The sequence below is a fragment of the Styela clava genome, chromosome 9 (genome assembly GCF_964204865.1).
Source record: "Styela clava chromosome 9, kaStyClav1.hap1.2, whole genome shotgun sequence".
Lineage (NCBI taxonomy): Eukaryota > Metazoa > Chordata > Ascidiacea > Stolidobranchia > Styelidae > Styela > Styela clava.
The window spans coordinates 14,629,949-14,657,489 of NC_135258.1; the positions used below are offsets into that span (position 1 = coordinate 14,629,949).

The 27,541-nt window shown below is 33.7% G+C and overlaps 1 protein-coding gene across 2 annotated transcripts; it reads left to right on the plus strand.

Annotated features, from left to right (window-relative positions):
- On the plus strand, positions 1–27,541 carry LOC120339972 (uncharacterized). Of its 2 annotated transcripts, XM_078116424.1 has the most exons (35): positions 1–141; positions 842–952; positions 1,281–1,382; positions 1,847–2,039; positions 2,429–2,554; positions 4,146–4,297; positions 4,700–4,777; positions 6,068–6,198; positions 6,497–6,598; positions 7,735–7,903; positions 8,339–8,450; positions 8,785–8,908; positions 9,248–9,410; positions 9,643–9,798; positions 10,257–10,394; positions 10,489–10,636; positions 11,268–11,402; positions 11,708–11,879; positions 12,622–12,782; positions 13,834–13,964; positions 14,564–14,682; positions 15,134–15,304; positions 15,986–16,139; positions 16,855–16,977; positions 17,057–17,177; positions 17,740–17,955; positions 18,468–18,609; positions 19,887–20,035; positions 20,865–21,164; positions 21,589–21,774; positions 23,182–23,267; positions 24,038–24,195; positions 24,502–24,673; positions 25,583–25,738; positions 26,477–27,541. In XM_078116424.1, the coding sequence occupies exons 1-35, from the start codon at positions 94–96 to the stop codon at positions 26,744–26,746; spliced, it is 5,175 nt and encodes a 1,724-aa protein (XP_077972550.1). In that variant the 5' UTR covers positions 1–93; the 3' UTR covers positions 26,747–27,541. The 2 variants fall into 2 exon arrangements, with proteins under 2 accessions (XP_077972550.1, XP_077972551.1); XM_078116425.1 differs by lacking the exons at positions 1–141; positions 842–952; positions 1,281–1,382; positions 1,847–2,039; positions 2,429–2,554 and adding an exon at positions 2,818–3,526.

Here is a 27,541-nt window from a genome sequence, read left to right on the forward strand (position 1 = left end):
TTGATGTAGTTTAATTTTCCGTTGGTCAGGAGTAAGTATTATTATTGATGCGATGTTTTCACATTCATATATCCTATACAACACTATCTGACTATGGAAGAGAATTCAGATTTGACGGAGGCATTGGAGAATGATTTTGATGTAAGCTTTTTCATTGATTTGGTCATTGTTATGACTGAGAAAAGGTCTAATCAGTCCAGTATTCGGGTTAACGTATATCAAGAACGAAGTCAGCCCAAAATTTTGGGACGGGCCAATTTTTGGGTCTGGCAGTCTATAGCTTTGTACCACATGCACTTCTAGTTGGCCTGGCTCAATTTTTGCATATGTCATTCCTAACCCCCACTTGACTATGTCACCAGAAAATTACGCCACTATGACGTCCCATCAGTGTATTCAAATTGGAATCATTGAATCATTTCAGTATTTCTTTTGTTTTTTCTTGTTTTTAGGTTAGGCTGTAGATAAATAATACTAAAGGTGATTTTATAAGACTCCAAATAATAAGCTATTTGATACATGTACAGTAATATAGTATACAACATAATTAGTTTTGTATAAACTTTGTATTAGTATATTAGGTGAAATTTAGTTAGGGTATGCGCAAAAAAAATTTATTTGAACCCTACCTGAAGTATCTCTTTCAGGTCTATGTTTACTTTTACCATTCCATTGATAACAAAAATTTTATCTTTACCATTTTTAAACCAGTTGAAGCATAGATGGTCGAGAAAATCTTACTCTAATGAGGATATATAAATACAGCTATGTCTGAAGATAATATTAATATTTTTTTTTTTTTTTACAATTTGCAAAATATTTGTTTATTTTTTATTGATAGAAACATCATGTTGAAAAGTTGGCTTTGAAAGCATATGAACGTAGAAAATATGAAGAAGCAGCAAATTATTTCACAGAACTGACAACTAAAAGTGAACATAAGGATGTCGAGGTAGAGTACCATATCTGAAATTTGTCAATATTAAAAAAAAAGCACTTGATTTGTACTTTATGTGTGAGTTTATTCAGCAAAGGGAGGCAGAGGATAACACAATCATATTATCAAATTAATTATTTCATATAATACGATCAAGCCATATTAGTTTTCATTCAGAAGAGACACACTTGTCACCTTTCTACTGCTGACACTTGAACGTGACAAATATGGAATGTTAGTTCTAATTGCAACGACCTCTATAGATTGACGTGCCTTTGTCAGTCTACCAATTTAAAAATGTATTTGCAACAAAGTCAAAAATATTATAAATGTTTTTTTACAGTGGTACATTAAGAGATGTGATTGCTATCAACATCTTAACATGGATGCAGAGGCAATACATGATGCTAATATGGTGGTGAATTTACATCCAGAAAGCTATAAAGTTGGTTTGTATTTAGTATACCTTAAATAACATTCATTTCTTATGTCCATGGGCATTGGTGACAATCAATATAAAGTTTGTGTACTTTGATTGTACAGGGTTCAAAAATGTGATTTGTAAATTTATGGTTATGGTTATTTATTTGTCATATATCATAATGAATATTCTTGAATCTTGTTTGTAATTTTGATTAGCATAGATTTGTCTTCTGGATTTAACCCAAGAACCCTAATAATCACTAGTCAACAGATCAATCAAAATGAACAGATATTTTATCACAATCATGGAAGCCATTATGAAATAACATAATACATTTTCAAATATGAAAAAGTATTTCCTTATTTTCAAGTATTTTGCATGTAAAAAGGTCCTTCTCATAATCTATATTATTATATACTATACATTTTGGGTAATCCCTAATTAATCAATTCTGAATAGAATATTGAATGACAAACAATTTCTAGGGTTACAGCCTTCTTGGAACATTGAATCAAATCCAAGGTCATTATGATGAAGCATTATTTTGTTATTTTGATTGTCTTGAAATCTTATGGCTTGAGGGATCTGCACCTGATCAAATTGTTGACAACTGTATAAAAGATATTATAAGATCTGCAAGACCAGTTTCGGAATTACCAAGCAATATCGGAGAGCAAAGTTAGTATTAGAATATGGCGGTTATATCTTCTATCTCAGTTCATCGAACACTCATATTACCATAACTGTCTCATGCTTGTGTGTACTTTGATAGTTGCATGATAGTTGTTGTTGTGACAAACCTCATGATTTTAGGTTGAATATTTGCGTCAACGTTCATATTCACCCAGGTTTTAACTGTCGAAATCATTGAGGTTTGACAAAAGCTCCCAGACTAACAGAGGTTTGGCAGGCTCGCAAAGGGTAAAATCCACTGCTGTAATGTATACAAATAGGAAGAGAGTGGGCTTAAATAGGCTTAAATTACTAACCTTATTAGATTTTCATTGCAACTCCTTTGAGCTGTTTTGACTTATTTTTTATTTTTTTTCATATTCATTCATTTTCAGGTATACTAACCCAATTGTACATCCTTGGCAATAGTTTACGACGTGAAGTTCAACATACACTTGCTATTCGATCAATGGAGGTTGCTTTGTTAGTTTATGAAAGAACAAAAATGAAACTGCCTGCAGGTATGATGTTGCAATATTCAGATACTTAAAGCTCTTATTAATATATACCGGTACATATTATGAATAAATTTAAACTGAGTAAAAGAGAAACACGTTCTGACCTTCAGTTTAGGATAAATTCTTGAGAGAACTAATGTCTTTATTTGAGTAAACTTATGTGAAAAAAGTCTTGGAAATGTTTAATTAGTGGGTATAGATGACCATTTAGGAAAATTTTGTTTTTTAAAATTTTATCCTGCCATTAACCCTTTTCACGCTGGGCACGTATACGTACCAATGACAAAAGTCGCTAGAATGCGGCGGGTACGTTGATGTACTCCACTGTTTTATTTAGCAATCGGTCGCAAACTGTTGGTCTAGTTTTTCCGGGTTTTAGTTTATTGATAAGAAGTCTTCTTCGAGATTAACATAAGCGACGGTAAATCTGGCTTTCTTTTACGACAGGAATTTTATTTGCGGCGGAAAGAGGGAGTGTTTTTGAAATTTATGCAAATTTTGGTGTTTTTTGGGTGGTAATAGAAGACATATTATCCCTTCCATCTACCAAAGTATTTTGAGTTAGATCACAAAATTGCTACAGCAATATTATGCTATTGTTTGCCAACCACGAAGCGGTAACAGTAAAGGATTTAACAAATATTTCTATTTTTTATCACGGTTTGAAGTTTCAACTCCCAAGAAAAAAAAAAATTCGTTTTTCTATCCGGTTTGTGACTCAGACCACCACTTTTAAAAAAACTATTTTTTTCAATCGCCAATTGCAAGCTCTTTAAATAAGCTTTCAAGCGAGCTGTCAGTGGGCAGCAGAGAATCATTAGTTTTTCGTTAGTTGATCGATTAGTTGTGGGGGTACAAATGCATAAAATCGGCGTAGCAAATACGATTATTCAATAAAAAATAAAAATCGTATGGAAAGGGTTATTATCGATTTTGAATATGCTAAATAGAATAGAATGCATCTTTTTTGAGAAGGTAATTCTATTTTTTGTATATCCATCCCTATTTTACGTTAGAGCTTGAGTAGTGAAAATCAAGTTTATAATATGTTCCTCATTGAATGTATTTCACATTATTTATAAGTAGCATTCTCAAAATTTGTTTTCTTATTTATCACTTCGCAAAGTTGAAAGCGAAATATACCCCTTAAATATTTTTTATATTTTCACTTTGGTTTCACCTACAATGGCTAATGGCGCAAAATGTTTTAGGAAAAAAGAATTTTAATGTAGACTTTTTATATAGACATGTATATGCCTAAATTTTTAAAATATGTCTAAAGTACAGTCAAAGCATGCAACAATACAATTTTTACAATTTTTTTGATTTATTCTCATTCAAACTAACAAACCGATAGTCTTCTCTTTAGTAAGAGCATATGTGATTTGTTACACAACAGAAGACAATAAAATCCCAATTATATATCCCATTCTGTTATTTAGACAATTGCACCGTTTTCTCATGTAGCAGAATAAAATTGAAAGCTTATTCATGTCGTAGAGAAAAATGTGAGTTTTTTTATTAAAAAATCCCCCCCCCCCAATTTATATTGCAAATCTAAATTATTGTTGAATAATTTTTAATATTTCTGCAGGCAGGGCTGATAGTTCGACAAAACCAACTCCTGTTAAAGATGATAATATAGAAGAAAAAGAAAAATCTAAGATGGACGAAGATGAAATGAACGAATCATTGAAAATGAAAATACATTTTGTTCTGGCACAAAGTCAGCAGGGAATTGGAAAGGTCTGTACAGTATTATAATAAATCTTGTTAAGTGGTGAATGTAATTAGAAATGAATGAAACTTAATATATCCATTTAATACAAAAAACGTCTTCGATAAACTTTCATTATATCAAATCAAACCAAACCCACTGATCTGTCAGTCAACACATCAGGAGCTCATTGATAGTTGACAAATTTGGATAGGATAATGCCTTTGCACCACCTAATATCATGCCCAGATTTGAATCCCATTTAGAATAATTGTATTTACATATATCACGACATATGGAGATGGTTAAGTTGTTATTCCTTTTCTCTTTCCTGCAAGAAAAATAAAAAGTTATGCCATGCTATATTACGTATCAATGAATTTTTATCTTTAGATTTATTTTTCATTCGCATATCTTTATTCATTTCATAGTTTGCTGAATCGATTGAAAATTTCAAGATGAGTTCAAGTGTTGCTCTAAGAATTGGAGATGTATCTTATGAAACAAAGGTATTTCATACTATTCCTTGACAATATTTTCAGTTCTGAATAGTGTTTTTGATTTTACAATGTCCCATCATAATCATTTAGGGCAGCGCTTCTCAACCTTTATTCTCTCGTTTACCTGTTGGCAAATTTCAAGAGTTAAATTTACATCTTCAACTGTGTAGACTGTCTGTACCCTTGTGCTGTAATAAACTATTAAAGAGGTCTCTATATAGAAGTAGCATAATAAACATCAATTCAATTGTTCAAGAGAATCTTAAAAGGGTTGACAGCAAAAATTCTTCTTGCAAAATTGACCCTCGATTCAAGTCAAATTTACTTCTGGGTGAGGATCTCTTAATTAGAGGAAAGGCGATAAATAGACCAGTTATTTTGGCATATGATGGGCAACATGTACTGACTTCATCAGGGGTCGGCAACCCTTTGTCGACCGCGGGCCAATATTAAGGGTTGCGTGTCATTGCCGGGTCGTACATATTTTTAGAAAGTTGAAAACCGAACGATACATGTCTCGAATAGGATGTAGCTTTAATTCCTCATTGCATTGCATCTCAAAAAATTCCATTTGAATATTTTCGGCGCCATTTGAACCATTTGCCCTCAGCGTTTGCGTTTTGTTGTCATTTGTCTAATTATTATTAAATTATAGGCGCTTCAAACGAGTAATTGTGAAATATATACTTGTTAGGTTATAATATAATTTAGTCTACACATGTCGCACAATAAATTCTGTTATGTAAGTGTATGTAGTTCTGTTTTGTTATGTAAGACTATGATCATCAAAACAGCTGTTTTGTTACTATAACTCAGTGATGCGTAGCGCGCTGGATTATATTACTCGGGGTCCGGATCCGGCCCGTGGGCCGTAGGTTGCCGACCCCTGGACTACAAGATACTTTATGAAAATAAACATACAAAATCAATAGATTTCAATTCTTGATACCTTGATACACTTGATAGGACAGAATATAAATGCTCATTTCAAGAATGAATTTCTAACTAAATTTTATGCTTTTGAAGAATATTTTTAATCACTGTTAGAGGTGCATGTATTGCTGTGTAATGCATCACTATAATTTTATGTAGTTTTCAGTAGCTTTGCCATTTAGTGGTTGCATGTTACTTTACTCAGAGATAAGTATCCTCTACTTCTGAGTGGGTGTGCATCCTTGTTTTGAGCAAATTTTCTCAAGAAAGGTAAAGTAAATAATTTAATGAATACGCCTCAAAGGTACACCACTATCCTATTTTTGCGATTCTCCAAACCTTCCACTAAGAATATATTTTTTTCAGACGTACTTACATTTATCAACATTATGTTTGGATCATGATAGGCATGCTGAAGCAGCTTCCTATTATATAAAATTACTTGCTGTTGGACGTGATGTGTTATCTGCAGTTGGGGATGATCAAACTAAGTTCAGGTATGTTTAGAAAGATGGAGACTCAAAAAATAGAGTGTGTAGCTGAGCTCGGCGGTTGGCAAATTGTGTTACCTAAATGTTATGAATATGTCGTATGAACCACCCTACAGCGGTGTGGAGTCCAGTAATCCTCTCACACATAATTATCCTCCACAGTTTTTAAACCTGAAATCCATGCAGAGTACTCAGACTATTCCAACCATCAAAGTACAGTGAAGTCTTGACATATTTAATTTGTGTTATAAGGCGCACTAGAAATAATATAGAATATACCGTAATATCAATGCATTTTGTTCAGGGAACATTGGTCAATGGAAATGGAAGCAAGCATTCTGCTGAATCTGTGTATTGCGTTTAAATCATTGAGATTGTATGATGAAGCACTCATATATGCTGAAAGGTACTGGTTTGTATATATTAGCATACTAGTTTATTGTTGCTCCTGAAGTAATGCGAACCAAGATGGCGGACATCGGAACGTAACATGGGTAACAGGTTAGGGTTAGGCGATGATTTTGTTCCAATTTTCCTTATTTTAGTCCTATTATCAGTTCGAAGACTCCCATAGTATTTATACCTAAAATTATGGCCTAACCCTAACCTAGTACACATATTACATTCCGATGTCCGCCATCTTGGTTCGCATACTCCGGGAGCCCCAGTTTATTTTTGTACAGTTCAGTTAAATCAAGTTAAAATTTAAACTGAAATAATACTCTGGGGAGGTTACCGAATAACACAAATAATAATTAACGCTTGGTCTGAAGATAAGATTTTATGTTCTTTCCGGAGAGGAGAGAGCAGATAACTTAATCATGTTGCAAACCACAACTCCAACGTCTGGTTACCAGGTTAAATCAAGCATTTTAGAAATGGATAGTTGAAACTCCTACTGAACGCTTAAAAACCTATATCAGTTTTTGATGGTGGCAAGCACAGCACTTCTCTCACGTTTATAATCCACATAGGATTCAAAACTACAAATTTACATAGAGTAATTAGCAATGTAGTGATGATCAAATGATTCGGTTGAAGAAACTTATCATCTGAATTTTTTCTTTTCATTCTTTAGAACAGGGGTGTGCAACAGGCGGTCCGGCCCTTGCGCCCCAACCAGGCCTACCAAGCCATTTACCGTGGCTATTGTCAACACTCATGTTTTTACCCATTAAGCATAAAATCTGAATCCGACAATTTATGTTCAAAAAGTCACTCGTGTGGGTAACAAATACATAATCGGCATTTTCTTTTTTTTTCGCATGGTTTACCTAAATTTTCTGTGTGACCCGGCTAGTCTGAAGTTGGTCAAATGGACCATCGACAAAAAATGTTGCATACCCCTGCTTGTTTAGGAAATAACAATCAATATTTCAAGTTTTAACACAGTCTTCCACTTTATCAATAATAAATATACTTTGCATCATAGTATTGTAAGATTTTGAACATTACAAGAACTAGTGCCATAATAATATCATTGGACACTTTTTTTTTGTGAGCGGACTAGCTTACAACATTTTCCATTAATTTTTGATTCAGATATGATTCATTGATTGGTCTAATCAATGCCAGTCCCACTCCAACACCAGATGTGATTGGATTTGCAGGACAATTTACTGATGATTTTCGACCAAAATCTGTTCCAACTCTTGGTTTTATGGATTCCATATTTACGCAAAGATCTGTTGATTTATCTGGAATACTACAGGTATTACTATACTATTCTGTGGGATGTTATAACTATTATAATTCTATCAAAAATGAATAGAGCCACGTGTGTGATCACTTTTTAAGTTTGGTTCGGCTATAGCGCTCATTTTCATATTTTAATGATTAGGTACAGGTGTCCGTCATGCGTCATCATACCCCAGGGTCGCGGGTTCGAACTATTTGCAATATAAAATACCTATTTTAATAATATCGAACGCATACCATTTTTGGACTATACCATCGTACCAGGTTACCAACACCTGCTGTTTGCCTATAGTACTTATCACCCTAGTGTTTGCTAATTTTATATGATACATCACTCAAGCATTGACTTGGTTTACCTCGACTCGACAGGTTGTTTGACATTATATCACATATACCACAAAAATATATTGTGTACCAGTTTTATACCAACAATATTTTTTTTTTCTAGTCCAAATTTATTCTTGGTGATTTACAAGAGCTTAGAGGGGATTTTGAATCGGCGATGAAATATTATACAGAGTGGATGAACTTGAGTCAGACGTTGGCCAAAGATAAAACGAGTAAGTTTATTCTATGTATGTAAAAGTTTAATACAATCTGTACAAAGAATAAAATTATCTTGAATATGTACGCTGTGATCTGTAAAGCTATACAATTGTGTAATGCTGGAAAATATGGGTTCAAGACCTGCTAAGGACATTTTGAAGAATAATAAAAATCAAAGAAGCACTGGATATAACTAAGGTGGAAGTAATCAATTGACAAAAAGTTTTATTAGGTTGGGTATTCTGAGTGCCTATGGACTTTACCTGCAGCCCTGGATCATTGCTTGTTACTCGCCCAATTGCTTGTCTATTCTATTGGTCACCGCTTTGCCTTTTTTATTTTATTTAGGCTTTGAAAATCCATTCCTCTTGGACACTGCTTCAGCTCTCTCATGCCAAGGAAGTGTTCATATGAAACAATTAAAACACAAAGAAGCATTGGAATGTTTTAAACAACAGTCAAAGATTGCAAAGTACGATGCCATAATGATACTTATTCTATTAGTTCATATTCTACAGTTCTTATCATATCAGTTATTACTCGAAGGGTTCCTATCAATTATTATTCTGTATTTCAGCGAGATATTCTGACCTTTCTATCATTCAATATGTCTTTTTATTTTGTGATTCACATATCTGAACAAGTCTTTGTTCAAGCAGCCACACACTTGATTTATCACCTTGACAAAGACGACCGGCATGTGGTTTGAATTCAAATTGTTGTCCACTGCACTAACGACCCTTTTGAATTATGAAATTTGAAATTTTTTGTATAAATTTAGATAATGTTACCATGGATTTTTTTTTCAAAGAATGACCAAAGTCCCACAACTTATTATGGAGTCAGCATTATCTCGAGGTGATTCCTTAATTTTGCTCGGAAGAATTGAGGAAGCTCGTAATGTTTTTAATTATGCTCAAAAATTGAGTCGATCGATGGAAGATTTGGAACCAGAATGCATGTGTATGTGGAAGGTAGGAGGAATTTTTATAATTCCTAAACAAGAATTATATATTTTGCATGAAGGAGGAAAGCTGATGAGATGGTTAATAATATAATGACACACAACCTCGCACATTCAATACCATGTTTGCTCACCCCAGTTTCGTAGAAACTCGAGGATTTGACGACTCCTGGATTTGGATTTTTCTTTCAAGGCTATCAATCTTATCTATACTGTAAATTAACAGCTAATTTTCTACACAGGTTGCAAGTGTTTTTGCAGCTGAACATCGTTTCACACATGCTGCATATTATTGTGAACAAGCTGCGGCATTGGCTAACAAATGTGGAAAAAGATCTGTACAAATGAAACTGAACTTTGAACTTGCTCTGTATTATCAATACTCCAATTCACCAAAGGTAATCTATTGTATTTTGGAGTGTCAGTTTGTAGAATTTATTTGCTGTTTATTATACAACCAATATAATGACCAGTAAGGAAAGTTTATATAAGGCGTACCTGGGACTCTTCTTTTGGTGTCAGTCCGAGTCTACCTACTTAGTTGTTTCAAGGGTATGGACTTAGATGACGGAGAAAGCTTTGATTCATCATCTTCGCTAATTAGCTGATATAATGCTTAGCTGACTCAACCCATTTATTTCTGATCTATTTTGGATATATCTTGCATTTTTACATTTGTTACAATTTGGTTTAATTGTGTAATTCAATTTTACTGAATTTTATTTGGATGTTGAGTACTGGGAACTATACCGGAACTAAAGCCGAAACAGATGACTTGAGTATTCTAATATCGACGCCCAAATGACTTTTCTCTTCATTCTAATTGCTCAATTTTCTGTTTTCTTGCGTGCATAAGGAACTTCAAAAAGCAGCAAATATCTTATATGAAATGATACAGTTTCAAGAAGAGCATATTTATTCTCATCGAAGCAATGGAGGAAAGTATTTCCATGAAGAGGAGAATATGTTGGGAAAATGCTATAATGCGATGCAGGTTTGGCATAGTTTATAAGTGTACAATATACATATTTAATTTTAAATATAGCTTCAATTCATGTACAATCATTAAACAGATTATTTACTTCCAGGTGATTCTCCATAAATTGGACCAGGCAGAGATGTCATTTGCTTTTGTTGAAGCATACAGACGAAGAAAATTTATTCAGTTATTCGATAAACGACCTCAAATTCCCGTGATATCGATGTCTGCGATTACTGATGCTGATCCTAAGAAAGGTATGATTTACAATAGTTGAGAAAACAAGAAGAAAACGAGAAAAGTATTTCACATGAAATTTTCACAAAAGGATTAAAATATCACACATTTCCAATGATATCTTTCATTCCTATGGATAACATGCATCTTACCGTAATATAATTTTTATTTAAATTTTTTTTAACAATTTGAAAATCTAAGCTAATTCGACTAGAATAGCTTGGCATCAAAATAATATACAGGGTGATTCCCTGTTTTTCCTCGTAGTGCCATATTAGGACCATGCTGTCCTGGCTTCAAATTTACACACTGCTGTACTTTTGTGATGATTTTTCCTAGACGTTTCACACATAGATAAATTGGGAGGTATCCACTGATAAGTAGACCGTGTATGGTTATGCTATTGCTGTCCATTTCTAATGAAGGCATGGAGTTTCTTTATATTTATGTTGTTTCTATTCTATTGTCCTGTCCTTGATTGTCTGAATGGTTAATAACGATTTGATTGATAACGAAAATATGTTATGAATCAGGGGTTGGAAGACAAAGCATCAGCGCTTGTTTATTCCTCATTTTGTTCCATCATGGTGAACTGCCCATACCTCATCAATCGTCTCTCAAATACGAATTTACATTGATTCAAATATACAGAAATGGCTGAACAACAAGAACAGGAAGATACTGATAAAGAAGAATCTGATTTGGATTTGATTAATTATCACAATTTCATTCCAACTTATCTCCAGAATGATGCTGTTGTGCTGAGTTATTCACTTCATGATGAAGGTAATGCTTTGATGTTAGTTAGTGTTTTAAAAAATCAGTGTATTAATATAAGTTTATTAAAAACACTTACTGAATAGCATTATCAGCCATGGATGAATTGTCATCATGCTCGTCTGGTGATCGAGATATCATAGTTTCGAATACCAGCATCACCTACTTACCATGTGTCATCTTCATAGTTGGTGTGTTTATATAATAAAATTTAGAACTCGCTGATGTGCCGCATCATATAAAACGTTGTAAAACCACTAATTTTGGATGATGCACAAACTTCATTTATGCATATTTTTAATTCCTATTCTTAGGATTTCTTGTACAACTGATCAATCCTGGTAAACAAGAAATGAAAAGTTATTTGTCTTCCACTTATGATATAAAACCATTTTCAACTCGTCCCAGAATCGAAGATCTGGTTGAAAAACTTGGAAAAATCACAGAAAATAAACAACTGAGAGACATATATAATTCTGAAACAAGGTAAAGCTTTTTCTGAGAATTTGGAATTGATTGAAGTAAAATATGAGAAAATTTTGATGAAGAGTGATTTTTTGTCGCAACTGGTAGTATTGTATCATTGTTGGAAAAAAATATTGGTTGATACACAATGTTAAGAATTATTTTACAAAGTATGCACTGTTATGACTAATTTTCGGATCTTTCGGTTTGGCATGAACCAGGCTTAATGTAATCAGTGAATTACTTTGCGTTTACTTGATTGAACCTGCGATTCCAACACAGTATGGTTTAAATCCTAGTTATGAGTCATGATTGATACCTACTTTGCGCACGTTTTTATCTTATTTGACTGATATGTTCTATTGCGATTATATTTTACCCATTCCAATATGAACTACTACACATCATGGCTTGCTTGCATTTTGAAGTCAGTGAAACTTCTAAACTTCACTTAGATCAATAATTCCCAACCTTTTTCATTAAATCCTCCCTTTGCCTTTTTTGAAACTCTTTACTCCTCCATCACTATAATATGTGCTTTATTTGTGCAATCTTCATTGAATCCTCAGCTTGTGTTATGCACAAATCGCACTCCCACTTTTTACAGTTTATAATGTGTGCACATAATCTAACGCAAATATGAAGCATAATTACTCTACAAGAGAACTACAAAATTCTACCTGGTTGGGAAACATGGCCTTGATTAAACCATTATTATCTGAATTTAAGCTTTCCAATACTAATTACTTTGCCATATTTTTAGATGTCTTCCACAGTCTGCAACTCATTTTATTCCTGTTCCAAAGATGAAGAATATTGATAAGATCAATAAGACAAACGAAGGTTTAGAATCTGGTGATCATGGTGTTGTGAAAGGAAAAACAATAAAACCTGAGGATGGAAGTGGAGAAGCAGTTGGAGAAGGTTTTTGTACTCATATTTGAAAATTTTTATGAAAGTATTTCCAAGAAATCAAAAGTAGTTTTATTGATAGTGTTGCCTCAAAAATTCCATTTAATATTAGATCCACTTCTTTCGCCAAACATGAAATAAACCTATTGATATGCTATAAAGTAGGCATAAAGGACTAGACTGGAGCATTTTTCTCGAACTTTGACGATTCGTGGCTACCTTTCAAAGACTCTCCACTCTTTTGGCCCCCTCTTCAATGAGAATAGCTAGTTTTGCTTTTAATGGCTTTTTCACGGCTTCCTCCACCATCAAGTCCATGCATCTGAAAACAAATATCTATTGAACTAATCCCATACCCGACATGGACTGGTATGGTAATTGAACATGAGGACGTGGTTGGTCTCATGATTACTTATGTGCTCCTATTCAGTTTCCTTCTCCCTTGGGATAAAATTGTATATCCTATCCTACCATAATGAGTTTCGTTCAGTCACTTTATTCTACGTTTTAATAATGAAAAACCAACACATGAAAGTATGAGAATAAATGTAATACAGTCAAAAAATTAAACAATTCACAGTGAATTTACTTTTAATTTATATAGTCATGGAGGTTGATCTCTAGTGGAGGATTTTCCCTGTGACCTCCAGAGAATCACTTTGTGGCCCTCTAGGGGGAAATAGGACCTACCGGTACTTGGAAAACACTGGACTAGAGAGTCTAGCTAGGTCTTCTTGACTTGAATATTTTATTTTTCTTCCTGTGGGATAAGAAAGAAAATAGCGTGGCTCAAACATATTATGGCGTACCACGGCCTATCATCCAGATGTGATATTGGAATATATAACCAATCCAGTTTCCAGAAAACTTCATGTTCACAGCATTTACTTCTTTAGAGCAAATTCTATGTAAAATTGACTTTTTTGAATTCTTAACTTCATCGTGTAATTGTTCTGTAATGGTTTATTTTATGATAACCAGATAATTTTTAAACAATGATATTGCGTTTTAGTCTTTTCATTTGTTTATTAAAATTCTGTATTTTTCTTTTCCTTGTCCGTAGTTCATAATAGAAAGAAACTTTCTGTTTTGGAAGAACTTCATGAGATTTTAATTCAACCTCTCGATGAAATGTTTATGAATTTTCAACAAAATCAACATATTATAGTGATCGCAGATAAGGCTCTCAAGAAGGTGAGTGATAGCTGATTTTTATACATGATTTGGATGAGAGGAAAGCTGATAACACGATTAAATCATATTGCGAAACTTGTACCTTGTCCTTGCCCAACCACAGAAACCAGTCAAAGATGGTATTGAAATTATAAAGTTAATCAGGTATTGTATACGGAGCATCTCCTTGAATAGTGGACCAAGTCGTAACCAGACAATGGTTATATGAAACCAACTTTTGATGATGAGGACTGAGGAGTTTACCAACCCTCTCATACACAAGTTTTGAGTTAGATGTGAACATTTCAACTTGCACATGTTAATCAGCAACGAAATAGCAATTATTATTTTTTTCATGTAACATATGTTTGCTTTTTTGCCCTGAACATGAATCTGCACAAGCGCCACTGCTAAGTAAGAATACACTATGGTTTGGAAGGACCCAAATCCGTCTGGTTTAACCTTTCCTACCCAATTTATTATAACCAGGGTAAGGTGCCGGGCATGGGATTTGATTAAGTTTAACAATTTCTTTATGAATTGGTGCCTCGATTTGCAGATAGAAAAATAAATTAATTGAATTGTGAAAAATAATTTTAAACAAATATATTTTATTTCAGATTCCATTTGATTGTTTGATCAATCCTTCGTCAAAACGTTTGTTAGGAGAAAGATTTAATATTACAATTGCACAATGCACTTATTTGTTGCACAATCAACCCGATGATAGTCATGACAGGTATAACATTTTCATTTTGCAAATGTTATTATATTTAGTGTGCAATTTGGTGGGTATTCCCCTGTGTGCTATCCTGCTGTTTTTAGCGTCATATTTCGCTAAAACTTTTCTTAAAACTAAATGAAGTATTAGTTATTACAAAATACAACAATATGAAATATTAAGAAAAAAAAATTAAAGACTCTCACAGATGGGTCAAAACCACAAAAAACGACAACATTTGAGTGAAAAGAGTAGTGGCTTAAATTTTGATTATTGACTTTTGTTAACTTATTGTGGATTGGACATTGTTTCGAAAAACAAGGAAGTCAGCACTCAATAAAAATTTGTACTTCCAATGGTGTTGCATTACTAATAATTTATTTAGTTATCCAGCCTGCCAATTCTAAATTCGTGAAATGTATTTCTCAGTATTTCATAATAATCTTTTAAATCTTTTTTATTTGTTCAGGAATTTGTCACCAAAAACAAACTCATCATTTTCTCATAAAGAACCCAGTATAAAACAGAAATCTTCTCCTCGACCAAAATCTTCTGCCAGAAGTCAGAGAAAAAGTCCCAGGCCTACCTCGTTTAGGTCACCCCGGAAATCTGAACACAATAAAGCTGTGAAAGATTTCAGGTAAATTTTCTGTTCAGATTGTCAAATTATGTCTAATACGTAACTCAATCCATAACTTGAAAGTGCTTCAGAAGAAGATCAAACATCTGTTTAGTCGTGTCTCTTTGTTAGGACAGAGGCGTAACTTTTCATTGGTGTCGGAGCTAGAGTTGGAACTACAGACTTTTAATGGTGTTACTGTTAATCAACTTCTGAAAATTTCTACAGAAATATGAAGTTGATTTAGTATTCTCAACAGTCTGATAGAGAATGCCTGCATATGCCAAAGTGTCATTATCAAAATTTGATTTTCTTCGAAGTTCGAAGCTGTAGTTGTTGTTAAATTACCATCATGCTAGAGTAAAAAACATTCTAACCGGAGTAGGAATCAATTATAAAATATCTCCAGACTTCATGACCGGGTCATTTACAAAGCAATAGATTTTGGATGACTACTGTCGAATCCGATTCTTATCATGTCCATTGATGCCACCAGTTTGAGATTTGAAGCCTAGGACAGGGGTTCCCAAACTTTTGGTGTTGTGAAGCATGTGAAAGGTTGACTACTATTTACGAAACCCCACAATAAATTCATAAAAATAAAAACAAATAACACGTTTCTCTCATTCTAATGACACTGAATTAACTCGCTGTGGTTAAAGTTCTTATTTTTTTTCATTTGTAAGTATTATTGCTTTTCAGGCATAATGAATTGCTGAAATCATTTGGTGATGAAGATTCACTTCAAGCTCTTGATCTTTGTGGATTTTCATCAAGCATTTCACGACTTGTTACTAAAACAGCTACCGGAACAAATGTACTTACATCACCAAGATATATTCCTCCATATAAGCAAGTATGTATTTTGAGTATGTATATGTTCCTGCAGGAAATTGTGAAAGTAGGTAGTAAACTCAAAATTAAGGGAAATTAGTACTTCATGGTACTATGCTTGTTTGTATCTGGTAAAATGAATATTTGCATATGGTTTTATTTCTAAACATAACTGACACGGTTGGCACCTCGTGCTAAGCTTTGGGTAAATGCTTGTCATCTCACTTTCATGGACCCGCAGGTTCAAAGGGCTCTTTGCCATCGTAGATTGGTTAATGTAAGCGCTGGTCCATTATGGCTTCATCCACCATCAAGTCCATGCATCTGAATGAACAACTGTCTAAATATTCTCATACTCGACATGGACTGGTAACCGGATGAGAGGCCGTGATTTGCCTTATGAATAAGTCATCTCATCGGCTTTTTCCTCCTTTGTGATAAATATGGTGGTTCAAGTTGAATTTCATTTTCATTCCACAACTTTTCTCTGTATTAAAAAGTTTTGGTCATTTCCGAATAGCAAATTTTGGTTCGATTTGCATATCAGATTATTATTTAATAGTTTAGGTTTTTCATTTGTAAAGCCAAGCTAAAGTTAATTTATTCATTGTTTTTTCAATATTGCTGGCAAAATATACAATTGAAGACATACTAGACTTGTGACTCTGTGCAGAGTTTTAGTTTTATCATATCATATCATTTTAGCTCTATTTTTATTCTACGGATACATTTTCCAGGATTCAAAGAAGCAAAAATGCACTGTGATTGGTTGTCCATCTTTGCCACTTTCTCTTCATTACCAAGGTGAAATATGGAATCCAAGGTCGAAACTACCTGTTGCTATGAAAGAATGTAAAAAGGTCAAGATATGAATAGTTTTACCTTTCATACAATATAATTTCACAATCATTCTTAATCAAACATACATCACTTACTTAGGTATCAGAATATTTTGATGTGAGTCCTATACTAGGGGATGAAGCAACAAAGCGTCGTTTCATAGAAGAAATCAAAACGTCTTCTATTCTCCATATTTCAACATTTGTAGACATTAATAAAGGTTTGTTTTGATTCCAAGTAAATTGGTAACATGGTAGAGGATCAATTTTGTATTCCATAAGTTTCCAATCCAAATTTTTTGCGAAATAATTGATATGTTGCCAATTTTACTTGTAAGATTTAACATAAATGATGATATTACAAGGAAAACGTCAAATTTCATCAAAAACAGTCATATAAAAACAATCGGAAATAGTTTTTGAATTTGATCAATTTTGTCAAAAACGGCAAATTTTATTCAAAAATCAAAAGTTGCATCAATTTAGTCTAATTATTATCATGCTAACTCTAAATAATCGAGTTATGTGAATTTTTATCAAATTTGTCAGTCATAGATAGGTAACTATATACTAGTTTATGTTTCCGATTACATTTTTGGAAGATGAAGTACTCATCCTTTTTCTATGCTTTTACGCTGGTGGATATGTAATGCAAGTAGTAAGAATCAAGATACCTAAGATATTAGGGAGTCTTATTTCTTTTTGTGTTTCTTCAATCATCAGACTACTTCTGATTATTGACCATATTTACCAATGCTGTCAATTTTATGCCTCCTTATACAGGATTCATTGCATGGTCACCCGATTCTTTCCCAATCTCTGGTTCAATTCCTGATGAAGATACATATTTGTTCAAACCGGAAGATTTAAAATTATTGCAACTCGATAATCTGCATTTAGCTGTGCTTCTTTGTGGTCATGGTTGGCCTAACATAACGTCATCTGGTGACAAAGAATCGAATACAACACTGAATTTACCAGCAATGTTGTTATCAGCAGGTATATTCTGTACATTGTCGATAGCTTTTTACTTCAAGTTCTACGTTTTATGAATGTCTGTCGTTATCTTCAAAATAATTATCAGAAAAGTCTTTGCCAATAGGGTTTTATACCTTGATGCTTCAACACCATGGGAATAACAAGTTTAGATCTGAAATATGTTTGCATCTAATTTTATATTGACTTCTCAGTATTATGACGTTTTTCTTGTTTGATGAAAGATTGTTAAATAATAAATTCTTTCCAGTATAAACATGAAATTTTCATGTATGAATAAACTTGTGATACATGAATCACCCCTTTTATTTTTTATAATATCTAATTCTCAAATCTTGGCCTCATGTCAGCGTGTTACACCAATTTCCTAAGCTCAACTGGTGAAGGAAAACAATGCATTTATGTAAAAAAAACACTGTTTACCTCACTGATAGTCCTCATAGGCATGATATAATATGCCTGATTCATTTATATGTCATCTCTCAAGTTTTCTTAGACTAGGTACTGTTTTATAGGAGCTTCATCTGTTCTTCACCAGTTGTGGAATGTTCCAGACTTTGTTATGGAATTGTTTCTATTTCATTTCTATGATTCACTACAGGATGGTAACCTTGTATCAAAAGCAGTTGCCAATGCTAAGGAAGCTGTTCGTAAGAAGTTAGTTTGACATTATTTACTAGAATTTATAGGTTTGTGTTTTCAAGAAATGAAGGTATTCTTATCGAGGCGCAATAGATCGACTCTCGATTACGAAATGCTTGCTGCGACTCCTGACTCATGGTTGTATAAAATTTCGACCCTGAGAAAATCTGATTTTGATAATGAAAACTATGGTTTATATGAGACTTCTTTAACCCTTTCCATGCGATTTTTATTTTTTATTAAATAATCATATTTGCTACGCCGATTTTATGCATTTGTACCCCCACAACTAATCGATCGACTAACGAAAAACTAATGATCCTCTGCTGCCCACTGACGGCTCGTTGGAAAGCTTATTTAAAGAGCATGCAATTGGCGATTGAAAAAAAAGTTTTTTTAAAAGTGGTGGTCTGAGTCACAAACCGGATAGAAAAAGGCATTTTTTTTTCTTGGGAGTTGAAACTTCAAACCGTGATAAAAAAGAGAAATATTTGCTAAATCCTTTACTGTTACCGCTTCGTGGTTGGCAAACAATAGCATAATATTGCTGTAGCAATTTCGTGATCTAACTCAAAATACTTTGGTAGATGGAAGGGATAATATGTCTTCTATTACCACCCAAAAAACTCCGAAATTTGCATAAATTTCAAAAACACTCCCTCGTTCCACCGCAAATAAAATTCTCGTCGTAAATGAAAGCGAGATTTATCGTCGCTTATGTTAATCTCGAAGAAGACTTCTTATCAATAAACTAAAACCCGGAAAAACTAGACCAACAGTTTGCGACCGATTGCTAAATAAAACAGTGGAGTACATCAACGTGCCCACCGCAGGGAAAGGGTTAATAAAGTGTTAATAGAGCTTAGTAAAAGTATTGCTTTTTGAGCAATGTGATGATGATAAGATAATGATAAGAGCTCAATGGGGAAAATTAAAATGAAACGATTGATTCAGCACTTGATCCAAGTAAAAAATGATTTTTTATTTCGACGATTATAACAATTTAGCAAAACAATGTATAGGTTTACTTTGTACCCAACAACAAATCTCATTCACTTTTTCAAACAAATTTCCTTTACATTCCGAGAAACTCAAAACTGGGCAGAGCGTCATACTTTATCATACGATTACACTATCTTACCAACTTTCTCTTTCCCCTTGTCTGAATAAAAAACCTATTGTATTGAACAAAAAATCTAATTTCGAGGACCAAATACTCTTTCAATGTCACATATTCTACCGAATTCGAAATACCGTGGTTGAGGATACCTAATGTGATACTCATTTTACAGACATTCCGACCCCATATATTGGTCAGGTATTCAGTTGTACGGATCCGACGTTTTTGTCAATCTGTCTGACATCAGGACATCACAACTTCATGCATCATTAGATCTTGTGGAAGCCGAAAGCCTGAATCCGAAATGTACTGTCAATGAAGGTATGGAATTTATTTTCATAATTTTACTGAGGAGTAAGACTCACACGAACACTTAGGCTGTTTAAGTCAATGAATATTTGAATGTATTCATATTTGATATTTGATGATATATGAAAAAAGCAATGCTATTTTTACTTGATTGTACTATCGATTTTATTTCTATCTGAATGTATCGATTTTGTGCATTTTTTTTTCTTAAAATAGCTATCTATATTGGGAACACATCCAATATTCCTGGTTCGAAAATTACAATTAGATTGATACATTTTATATTATAATACATTTACATTACCTTTAAATTGTATTGCTTTTGTTGATCGCAAATGTTGTTACTCACTCGATAATTACAGAAAGATCTGCTTCGTCTGTTTCTATACAGAAAAACATCTCACACAATTTTAGATATACAATTAGCTGGTTGCAAGACATATTTTCAGTAAAAAACCCCAAACCACTTGCCAAGTCCAAGTGTCAGCAACTTTCAAAGTTTCTGTACTAAGTCGATTAGAGTCGCTGTACTACCGACCCACATTGACATCAAAACTTGAAAAATCCATACTTCATTAAACAAACATCATTTCGAAAATGATGCTAGAACTCACCGTAATCACATATATATGTGCATTAACACGGCTGAATTCAAGTTGTTGCTGCTGTGAATTTTCGCTGTTTCCAATACAATATTGAATCATATTTCACCTGATTTTTTTATTACTATTTCAAACACGTGCTCTAAATTATTTTAAAGTCAAGTTTTTTTGGTGGTTAGCCTCGTTTGAGTCACTTCAAGTCTTCCCGACACAGCTTTCATTTTTTGTTTTTCTTCCAGTGATAACACCCGAAATTGCATTGAGAAATCTTCAGATGAAGTTTTCACAATTATCAGGAAATTTGATTCCGAAAAGACCAATTTCGCCTTACATTGAAGCGAAAGATGGACAATTTCGCCTTGGAGAAAAAAATGTAACGAAACATGAAGCACATGATCATGAACAATTGGGACCAACGAACCGTGATGTTGTTGGAGCTCTAATTGAACTATTAGAAGAAGCAATGGATAGACTCACAGCGGACTCAAACACAGACCGTCCTGTTATTATATTACCGGAGATTATCAGTAATGCTGAAGGTTTGTATTATCAATGTCTTACTACCGTAAGTATTTATTGAGAAGTCGAGTGTCACTGTTCTGCTTGATTTTGCAAAACAACTTATGAAAAGATAATCATTTTTTTTGATTTTCAGGATACAAAGGGGAAATTCGATAAGACGGCCTGATTATGGTAAACCATGTCCCCGCATTCAGTTACCATTCCAGGTTGGGTATGAAAATAACTACCCAATCATCCATGTTTGATACAAAGACTTAGATGGGGAACAAAGGAATTACAGACTTGTGGATTATCAACCTGTGTAGTAGCCATAATATTAACACAAGAAGAGTAACTAACATTCATTTCAATACCCTAAACCGCCTGATATTTTTAATGTCAGATCTTTGGTCATTAATGTGTTTTAATAATTTTTAATTGATTTATGTAACATTTCTCTAGGAGCTGTAGATTTACTCTTGGAGCTGGGATTCGATTTCCAACCTGCGGATGTACCACGACCACCTCCTGATCTGACTTCTGCATCTCCTTTCATCCCTGGTCAAGAGGTCACTGCCGTTGTGTTCCCTCATTGGAACAAAGACGGGATGTTGTTGCCTGCTCATCAAGCTCTGACTGGATTACAAGGTTGCAAACCATTAATATATAGAAATAGAGTGAATGATATAAATCAACTGGAAGTGTTTTATATTTCCACCATTGAAATTGCTCAGGGCAAGTATCCACTGCTGAATAGAGATATATCCCATCAATGCAAGGTCTATAATCTTCCATGTTTGATATATGTGATTGATACACAGGATCTTTGACCAGTGACTTAACATGGTGAAGTCCAGTATGCTTTCCACGAGTCCATGTCATCCATACTCATTAGCCTATATATCATTTCATTTAGCTTTAAACTCCCTGTTCAGAAACTAATTGATTCGTTTTGTTAAGGGATAAAATAGGAAACCATATATAGAGAAGTATTTCCTCTTATATTGTTTCCCTTTGTAAGACTACATTTCTAACAAATTCACTCTTGATAAGGATCATTCTGCACCTGCAGTATGTTGTAATGATAAACTCTAACCGTTTTTTAACCCTTTCCGTGCGGTGGGCACGTATACGTACCAATGACAAAAGTCGCTAGATTGCGGCGGGTAATTTGATGTACTCCACTGTTTTATTTAGCAATCGGTCGCAAACTGTTAATCTAATTTTTTCGGGTTTTAGTTTATTGATAAGAAGTCTTCTTCGAGATTAACATAAGCGACGGTAAATCTCGCTTTCGTTTACGACGGGAATTTTATTTGCGGCGAACGAGGGAGTGTTTCTGAAATTTATGCAAATTTCGGTGTTTTTTGGGTGGGAATAGAAGACATATTATCCCTTCCATCTACCAAAGTATTTTGAGTTAGATCACGAAATTGCTACAGCAATATTATACTATTGTTTGCCAACCACGAAGTGGTAACAGTAAAGGATTCAGCGAATATTTCTATTTTTTATCACGGTTTGAAGTTTCAACTCCCAAGAAAAAAAAATGCCTTTTTTCTATCCGGTTTGTGACTCAGACCACCACTTTTAAAAAAACTTATTTTTTAATCGCCAATTGCAAGCTCTTTAAATTAGCTTTCTCCAACGAGCCGTCAGTGGGCAGCAGAGGATCATTAGTTTTTCGTTAGTCGATCGATTAGTTGTGGGGGTACAAATGCATAAAATCGGCGTAGCAAATACGATTATTTAATAAAAAATAAAAACCGCATGGAAACGGTGAACACTTTTAATATGATGTTCAAAAACAAAAATAATTGAGATTAATTATTATATGGGTGTTCATAATGTCTTAAAATTTTTCAAATTTCGAAGAGGATTTTTCGATATTATATATACGGTAGTTTGTTGGCCCCTGCAGGTGCATTGAACTGATTAAAATAAAACAAACCCGGTTAAGATATTTTGGGGACTGACTTCGTAACAAAATTGAAATTGTAATGGCCTCATATATAATGAGTGTTCTTAAACTGACTATTTTATCATACTTTGTAGATATCTGTAGCAGTGATACTGCACTTCAATGTTTGGCCAGGATTCTTCCGTTATCACAAGCAACATTATGCTCTCTGATTGATTTGGTGAGAATAAATTACGGTACATCTATTTATTACTTATCGATCTTTAGATCGGTAAGTATGTTGATAGGTATTTGTCTGTTTGTCTGTCTGATGTACGCGATATCTCACGAAGGCGTTGAATCTGCTCCGAATTTTGCATGTGCATTCATCATATCTTGGACCAGAAGCCTATTGATTTTGGATGAATTATGTCGTATAATTAGCGAGTTCTTAATTAATTAGTGATGGGACACGCGGTGTCACTATAGAGTCATGATTCGAAACCGCAGTTTCGATCGATAAGTCTTCGGTCCTCGACCGATATTCTCGTTTAGTTGTTGATAGTTAAAATTGAATACTTGTTTAGATTATATTTTGTGCAAACCTAATTTGAGAAATATATATAATTCAGGGTTCCATACCTTTCTGACATTATAAACTTTGTTCATATTTTTAGGACTCAATGTCTACAAAAGACCCATTCAAAAGCTGACTGAACATATTATTTGACATCTTATTGTAATCGAATAGCATATCAATATTAGAGGCCTTAAGACCCAAAACCCTAAATATATAAATCATCCACAATCTTCAATCAGTACAAATCGTAAACTATGTCAATGGCATTGTTGAAATTGCTAATCTGATTATTGTAAGTTCTACATATGCTAGATAAAGGAATGAAATTCCCCATGTTATGGAACTTCTGGTCAATATCTTCAGATAACACCGTTGGCTGGCTAGGTGTATCTTGGAATACCCAAAACTGATATTGCATGTGTAAATTTCAGCTCGCTGTGACACGCCACACACCTGAAGTACAGTTGAGAGTACATGATGATGGTGTTTCTGTATTATGGAGAAATAGATACATCAGAAAATATCTTGAAGAGATTGGTTTCATGCAAGTTCATGGACTTGCCGTATTTTTTAAAATATCGAAACACAGGTGAAAAGAAGTTATATATTTCAAATGTTGGATCTTTTTACTAAGCAAAATAATAGAATTTCTGTTTTAAAACCTCGTGTTTAATAAATACTGAAAGCCAGCACACTTTTAAACTTTTTGAATAATCATTACAAAAGCTTAGAGAAAATTCAGAAACTTTCACCTTTTCAAATTGTTACAATGGTTGTAGATCTTTGAGGAATTGAAGCAGAATAATGGTGAGAATTTGAATTACCAATGTCCGAATGACAAGAATTTAAAAAAGTTCATTTTATAATTTTTTATAGTTTTTTTTTGTTCATTCAGAACTTTACTGATTGCCAGCCTGCAATTATTTGCATCACTCTGTCTGCATCGAGATCAGAGTGTTTTAGAACAACTCAACATCACTACATTAGGTGAATCACCAAAGATGAAGAATGAAGCTAAAAAGGTAGATTTGTCGACTGTCAAACCGGTAATCCTGCCAAGAAAGGAGGTGAGATTAATTATTTCAATATTGATATTCTGCAATGAAAAATTCACTATACTTTTGAGTATGTTGATCTGAGATAAGCTTTTTTATATTATACCACATATTTATATTGAGTTTGCTCTAAACAAGGCTTCACACAAGTAGCCACTTCTAGGTAAGAAGCTACTATAGTTTGGAGCGATCGGTATTTTTTCGGTTGAGCTTTCACTTCCTGATTTCTTACACACTGGGTGAGGAGGGAAGGGGTCATGAATTTTAACCTACGATGCCATTTTAGTTAAGTATACCTGGTTCTCTAATATTTTAGGCTGTGCCCCCATTTTAAAATCTGTCAATTCTCGCTCAATAAGCTACAAATACCAGTAAGGCAATAGTATGATTTATTCAAAAACGTTGAAAACGTGGACGGAATGTAAAATATCAGAATAAAGAAATGTAAATATCCAAAATAAGACAGGCAAGATGAAATCTAACCAGTATTTTTTATTTTAAATTAACTTCTGATTCTATCAAAAAATTATCTATGCTCCCTTTTTGGGGCATGCCGCACCTTTTTGAGAACCACTGGTCATACCCATACCAAGTACTCACAGTTTTATTGAGGATGTCTCAAAAATCTCCAGCCCTGCTTGTCGAATGTGTCTCACTATTTTCCAGATTGTATGAATATCAATCACTCCATATGAATACTCTTAATCTTTTGGCCAATGTATTGCATCTATCCTAACTTGCTTACTTTAACCATCTGGCCCTGACTTAGAACAGTGGTCTAGAAATAGTATAAGCGTAACATGACATTTTTGAGGCACTGCGTGATTAATATTGCAATCAATATTTGCTTCAGTTAACGACTACTAATTGGGCCTCTGTTTTATGAAGATAGATTTATTAATTTTCTCGCAATATTGTCAGGTTGTTCTAACTTCATCATGGATGCAGAAGCAACCAGATCAACAAGAAGAAAAAGAAATTAAACAGTTTGCAGAGAAGCTATTTCAAGTTAAATCAGAATATAAGAGATCTTTGGAACATGCAAAATGGTGGCATAAGAATTTGTTAACTCCCCAGGTATGTTGATGTACTGATTTTATTTTTCCAAATGTATCTGTCCCTATGTTGAAGGTGAACATTTGCATATTTTCATCTTGAAACAGGCCCAATCAAATTTTGCTGGTAATAGGATATCAGTAAGCTACGGTACATTCCTTTTTGCCATATAGATTTTGATAGATATAAATGATCAACCTCAACTTTTTAAAAGTACACAACTATCTATAGACCTATTCGAACTCCCGATTATGGATACGCATTGATTTCATTTGCAAGGTGAATTCCAAGACTAAAAGAAATTCATCTGGCAGCAGAGCTCAGTGTTCTCTTGGATTAGGTATTGGCCTGTCTTGAGTTATCTGCACAGTTTGAAGAATTATATAGTCCGATCACTTTTCTCATCTTACAGAAAGGATATGCGCGACATATCATAATATTATGAGAGCATATCTCATTGCAGCTTTCAAGACTTTAGAATAGTCTGACTTTATATTGTTACTGGAGTTGCATTTTCAAAAATCCCATGCTTCGGTTTCAGTTTTTTAGAATTCTACAAACACAGACTTTCAAACATCAGATTTGAAATTCTCAATCGAATTAAATGAAGGCTTGCAATCAGCGTTTGCGTAATTCAAACATTTTCAGACTGGTTTGAAGCCTGATTAAACTTCAATCATGTATCCAATTCAAAAATTTTCGTCTATTTGAATGCTCACCATAAATGACCATGCCACAATTCTTATATTTCAAACACAGGCTCAAATCAAAATGTCAGAGTATGGTGTTGAAAAAGCTCCCAGGCCAATGAAGAGGAAAGTTAAACCAGGAGCCACTCCTTCATGTCAGCGAGAATCTGTAGGAGATTCACCAGAACCCCACAGTCGAGATCCTTTCTACAAAGTTTTTAATGAATCGATGCAGAAGCGAGATTACGCAAATTATTTATCAAGGAAACGATACAATGAATTGGATTTGAGATATAAAGCAAAAGTACATGAAATATACAGCCATTATGCTGTGAACTGATAACTGTTATGTGATATTGTTGTCATAATGAGATTTTTGCTTCAACGTGATTAACCATGTTCATCACTCTTTAACATGTCTTATGAATTTACGGAGCTCTATGGTGCACAACCTGAACATAGTATGTGTACCAGTTCAGGGTTCAGGTTGTGCGCCATCTTGTTGCACATATTTCAGGAGCGCCAAAATTTACTGCCCACATGAAAAATTCTCTCATTATTGTAGACCAGAGATTTTTAACCAAATCCTCATTCTTACATCCTGAAAATTTAAAAAGTAAAGTTAACTAATGTTGTAGGATAATGGATGTAGATTTTAGAATGATTGCATTGAGCTTACTTATTTGCTATTGAAGTATGCAACAATGCTATTTTTTTCATTCAAAATGATATGTAACAGACAAAAATGTAAATTTCTTGATTGCAAAATTTACCCAAAGGTAGATCAATTTACTCCAAAGGAGTAAGGTAACAATACCCATGTTTTTGACTCCATGAAATTTTTTTGGGGCTATTTAGTTCGAATATTAATATTGTAGTTCAAAAAATAATTTGACATCTAACGGATAGCATCAAGAAAATGGGAAAATAAGTGACGTGATTGTTTTCAAATTCAAAATTCTGTCATTGCAATTGCTTAAGTTCACATTAGACAACCGAAATAATCAAGTGATTGTTCTATGCTCAATGGTATTACCATGAAGCTAAATCTTCGTAGAGATATCATCTTTTGTTGGATTCTTCGTTATTGTACATATTTTTGCAGCGGATGAAAATAAATATATATATTTTGTAA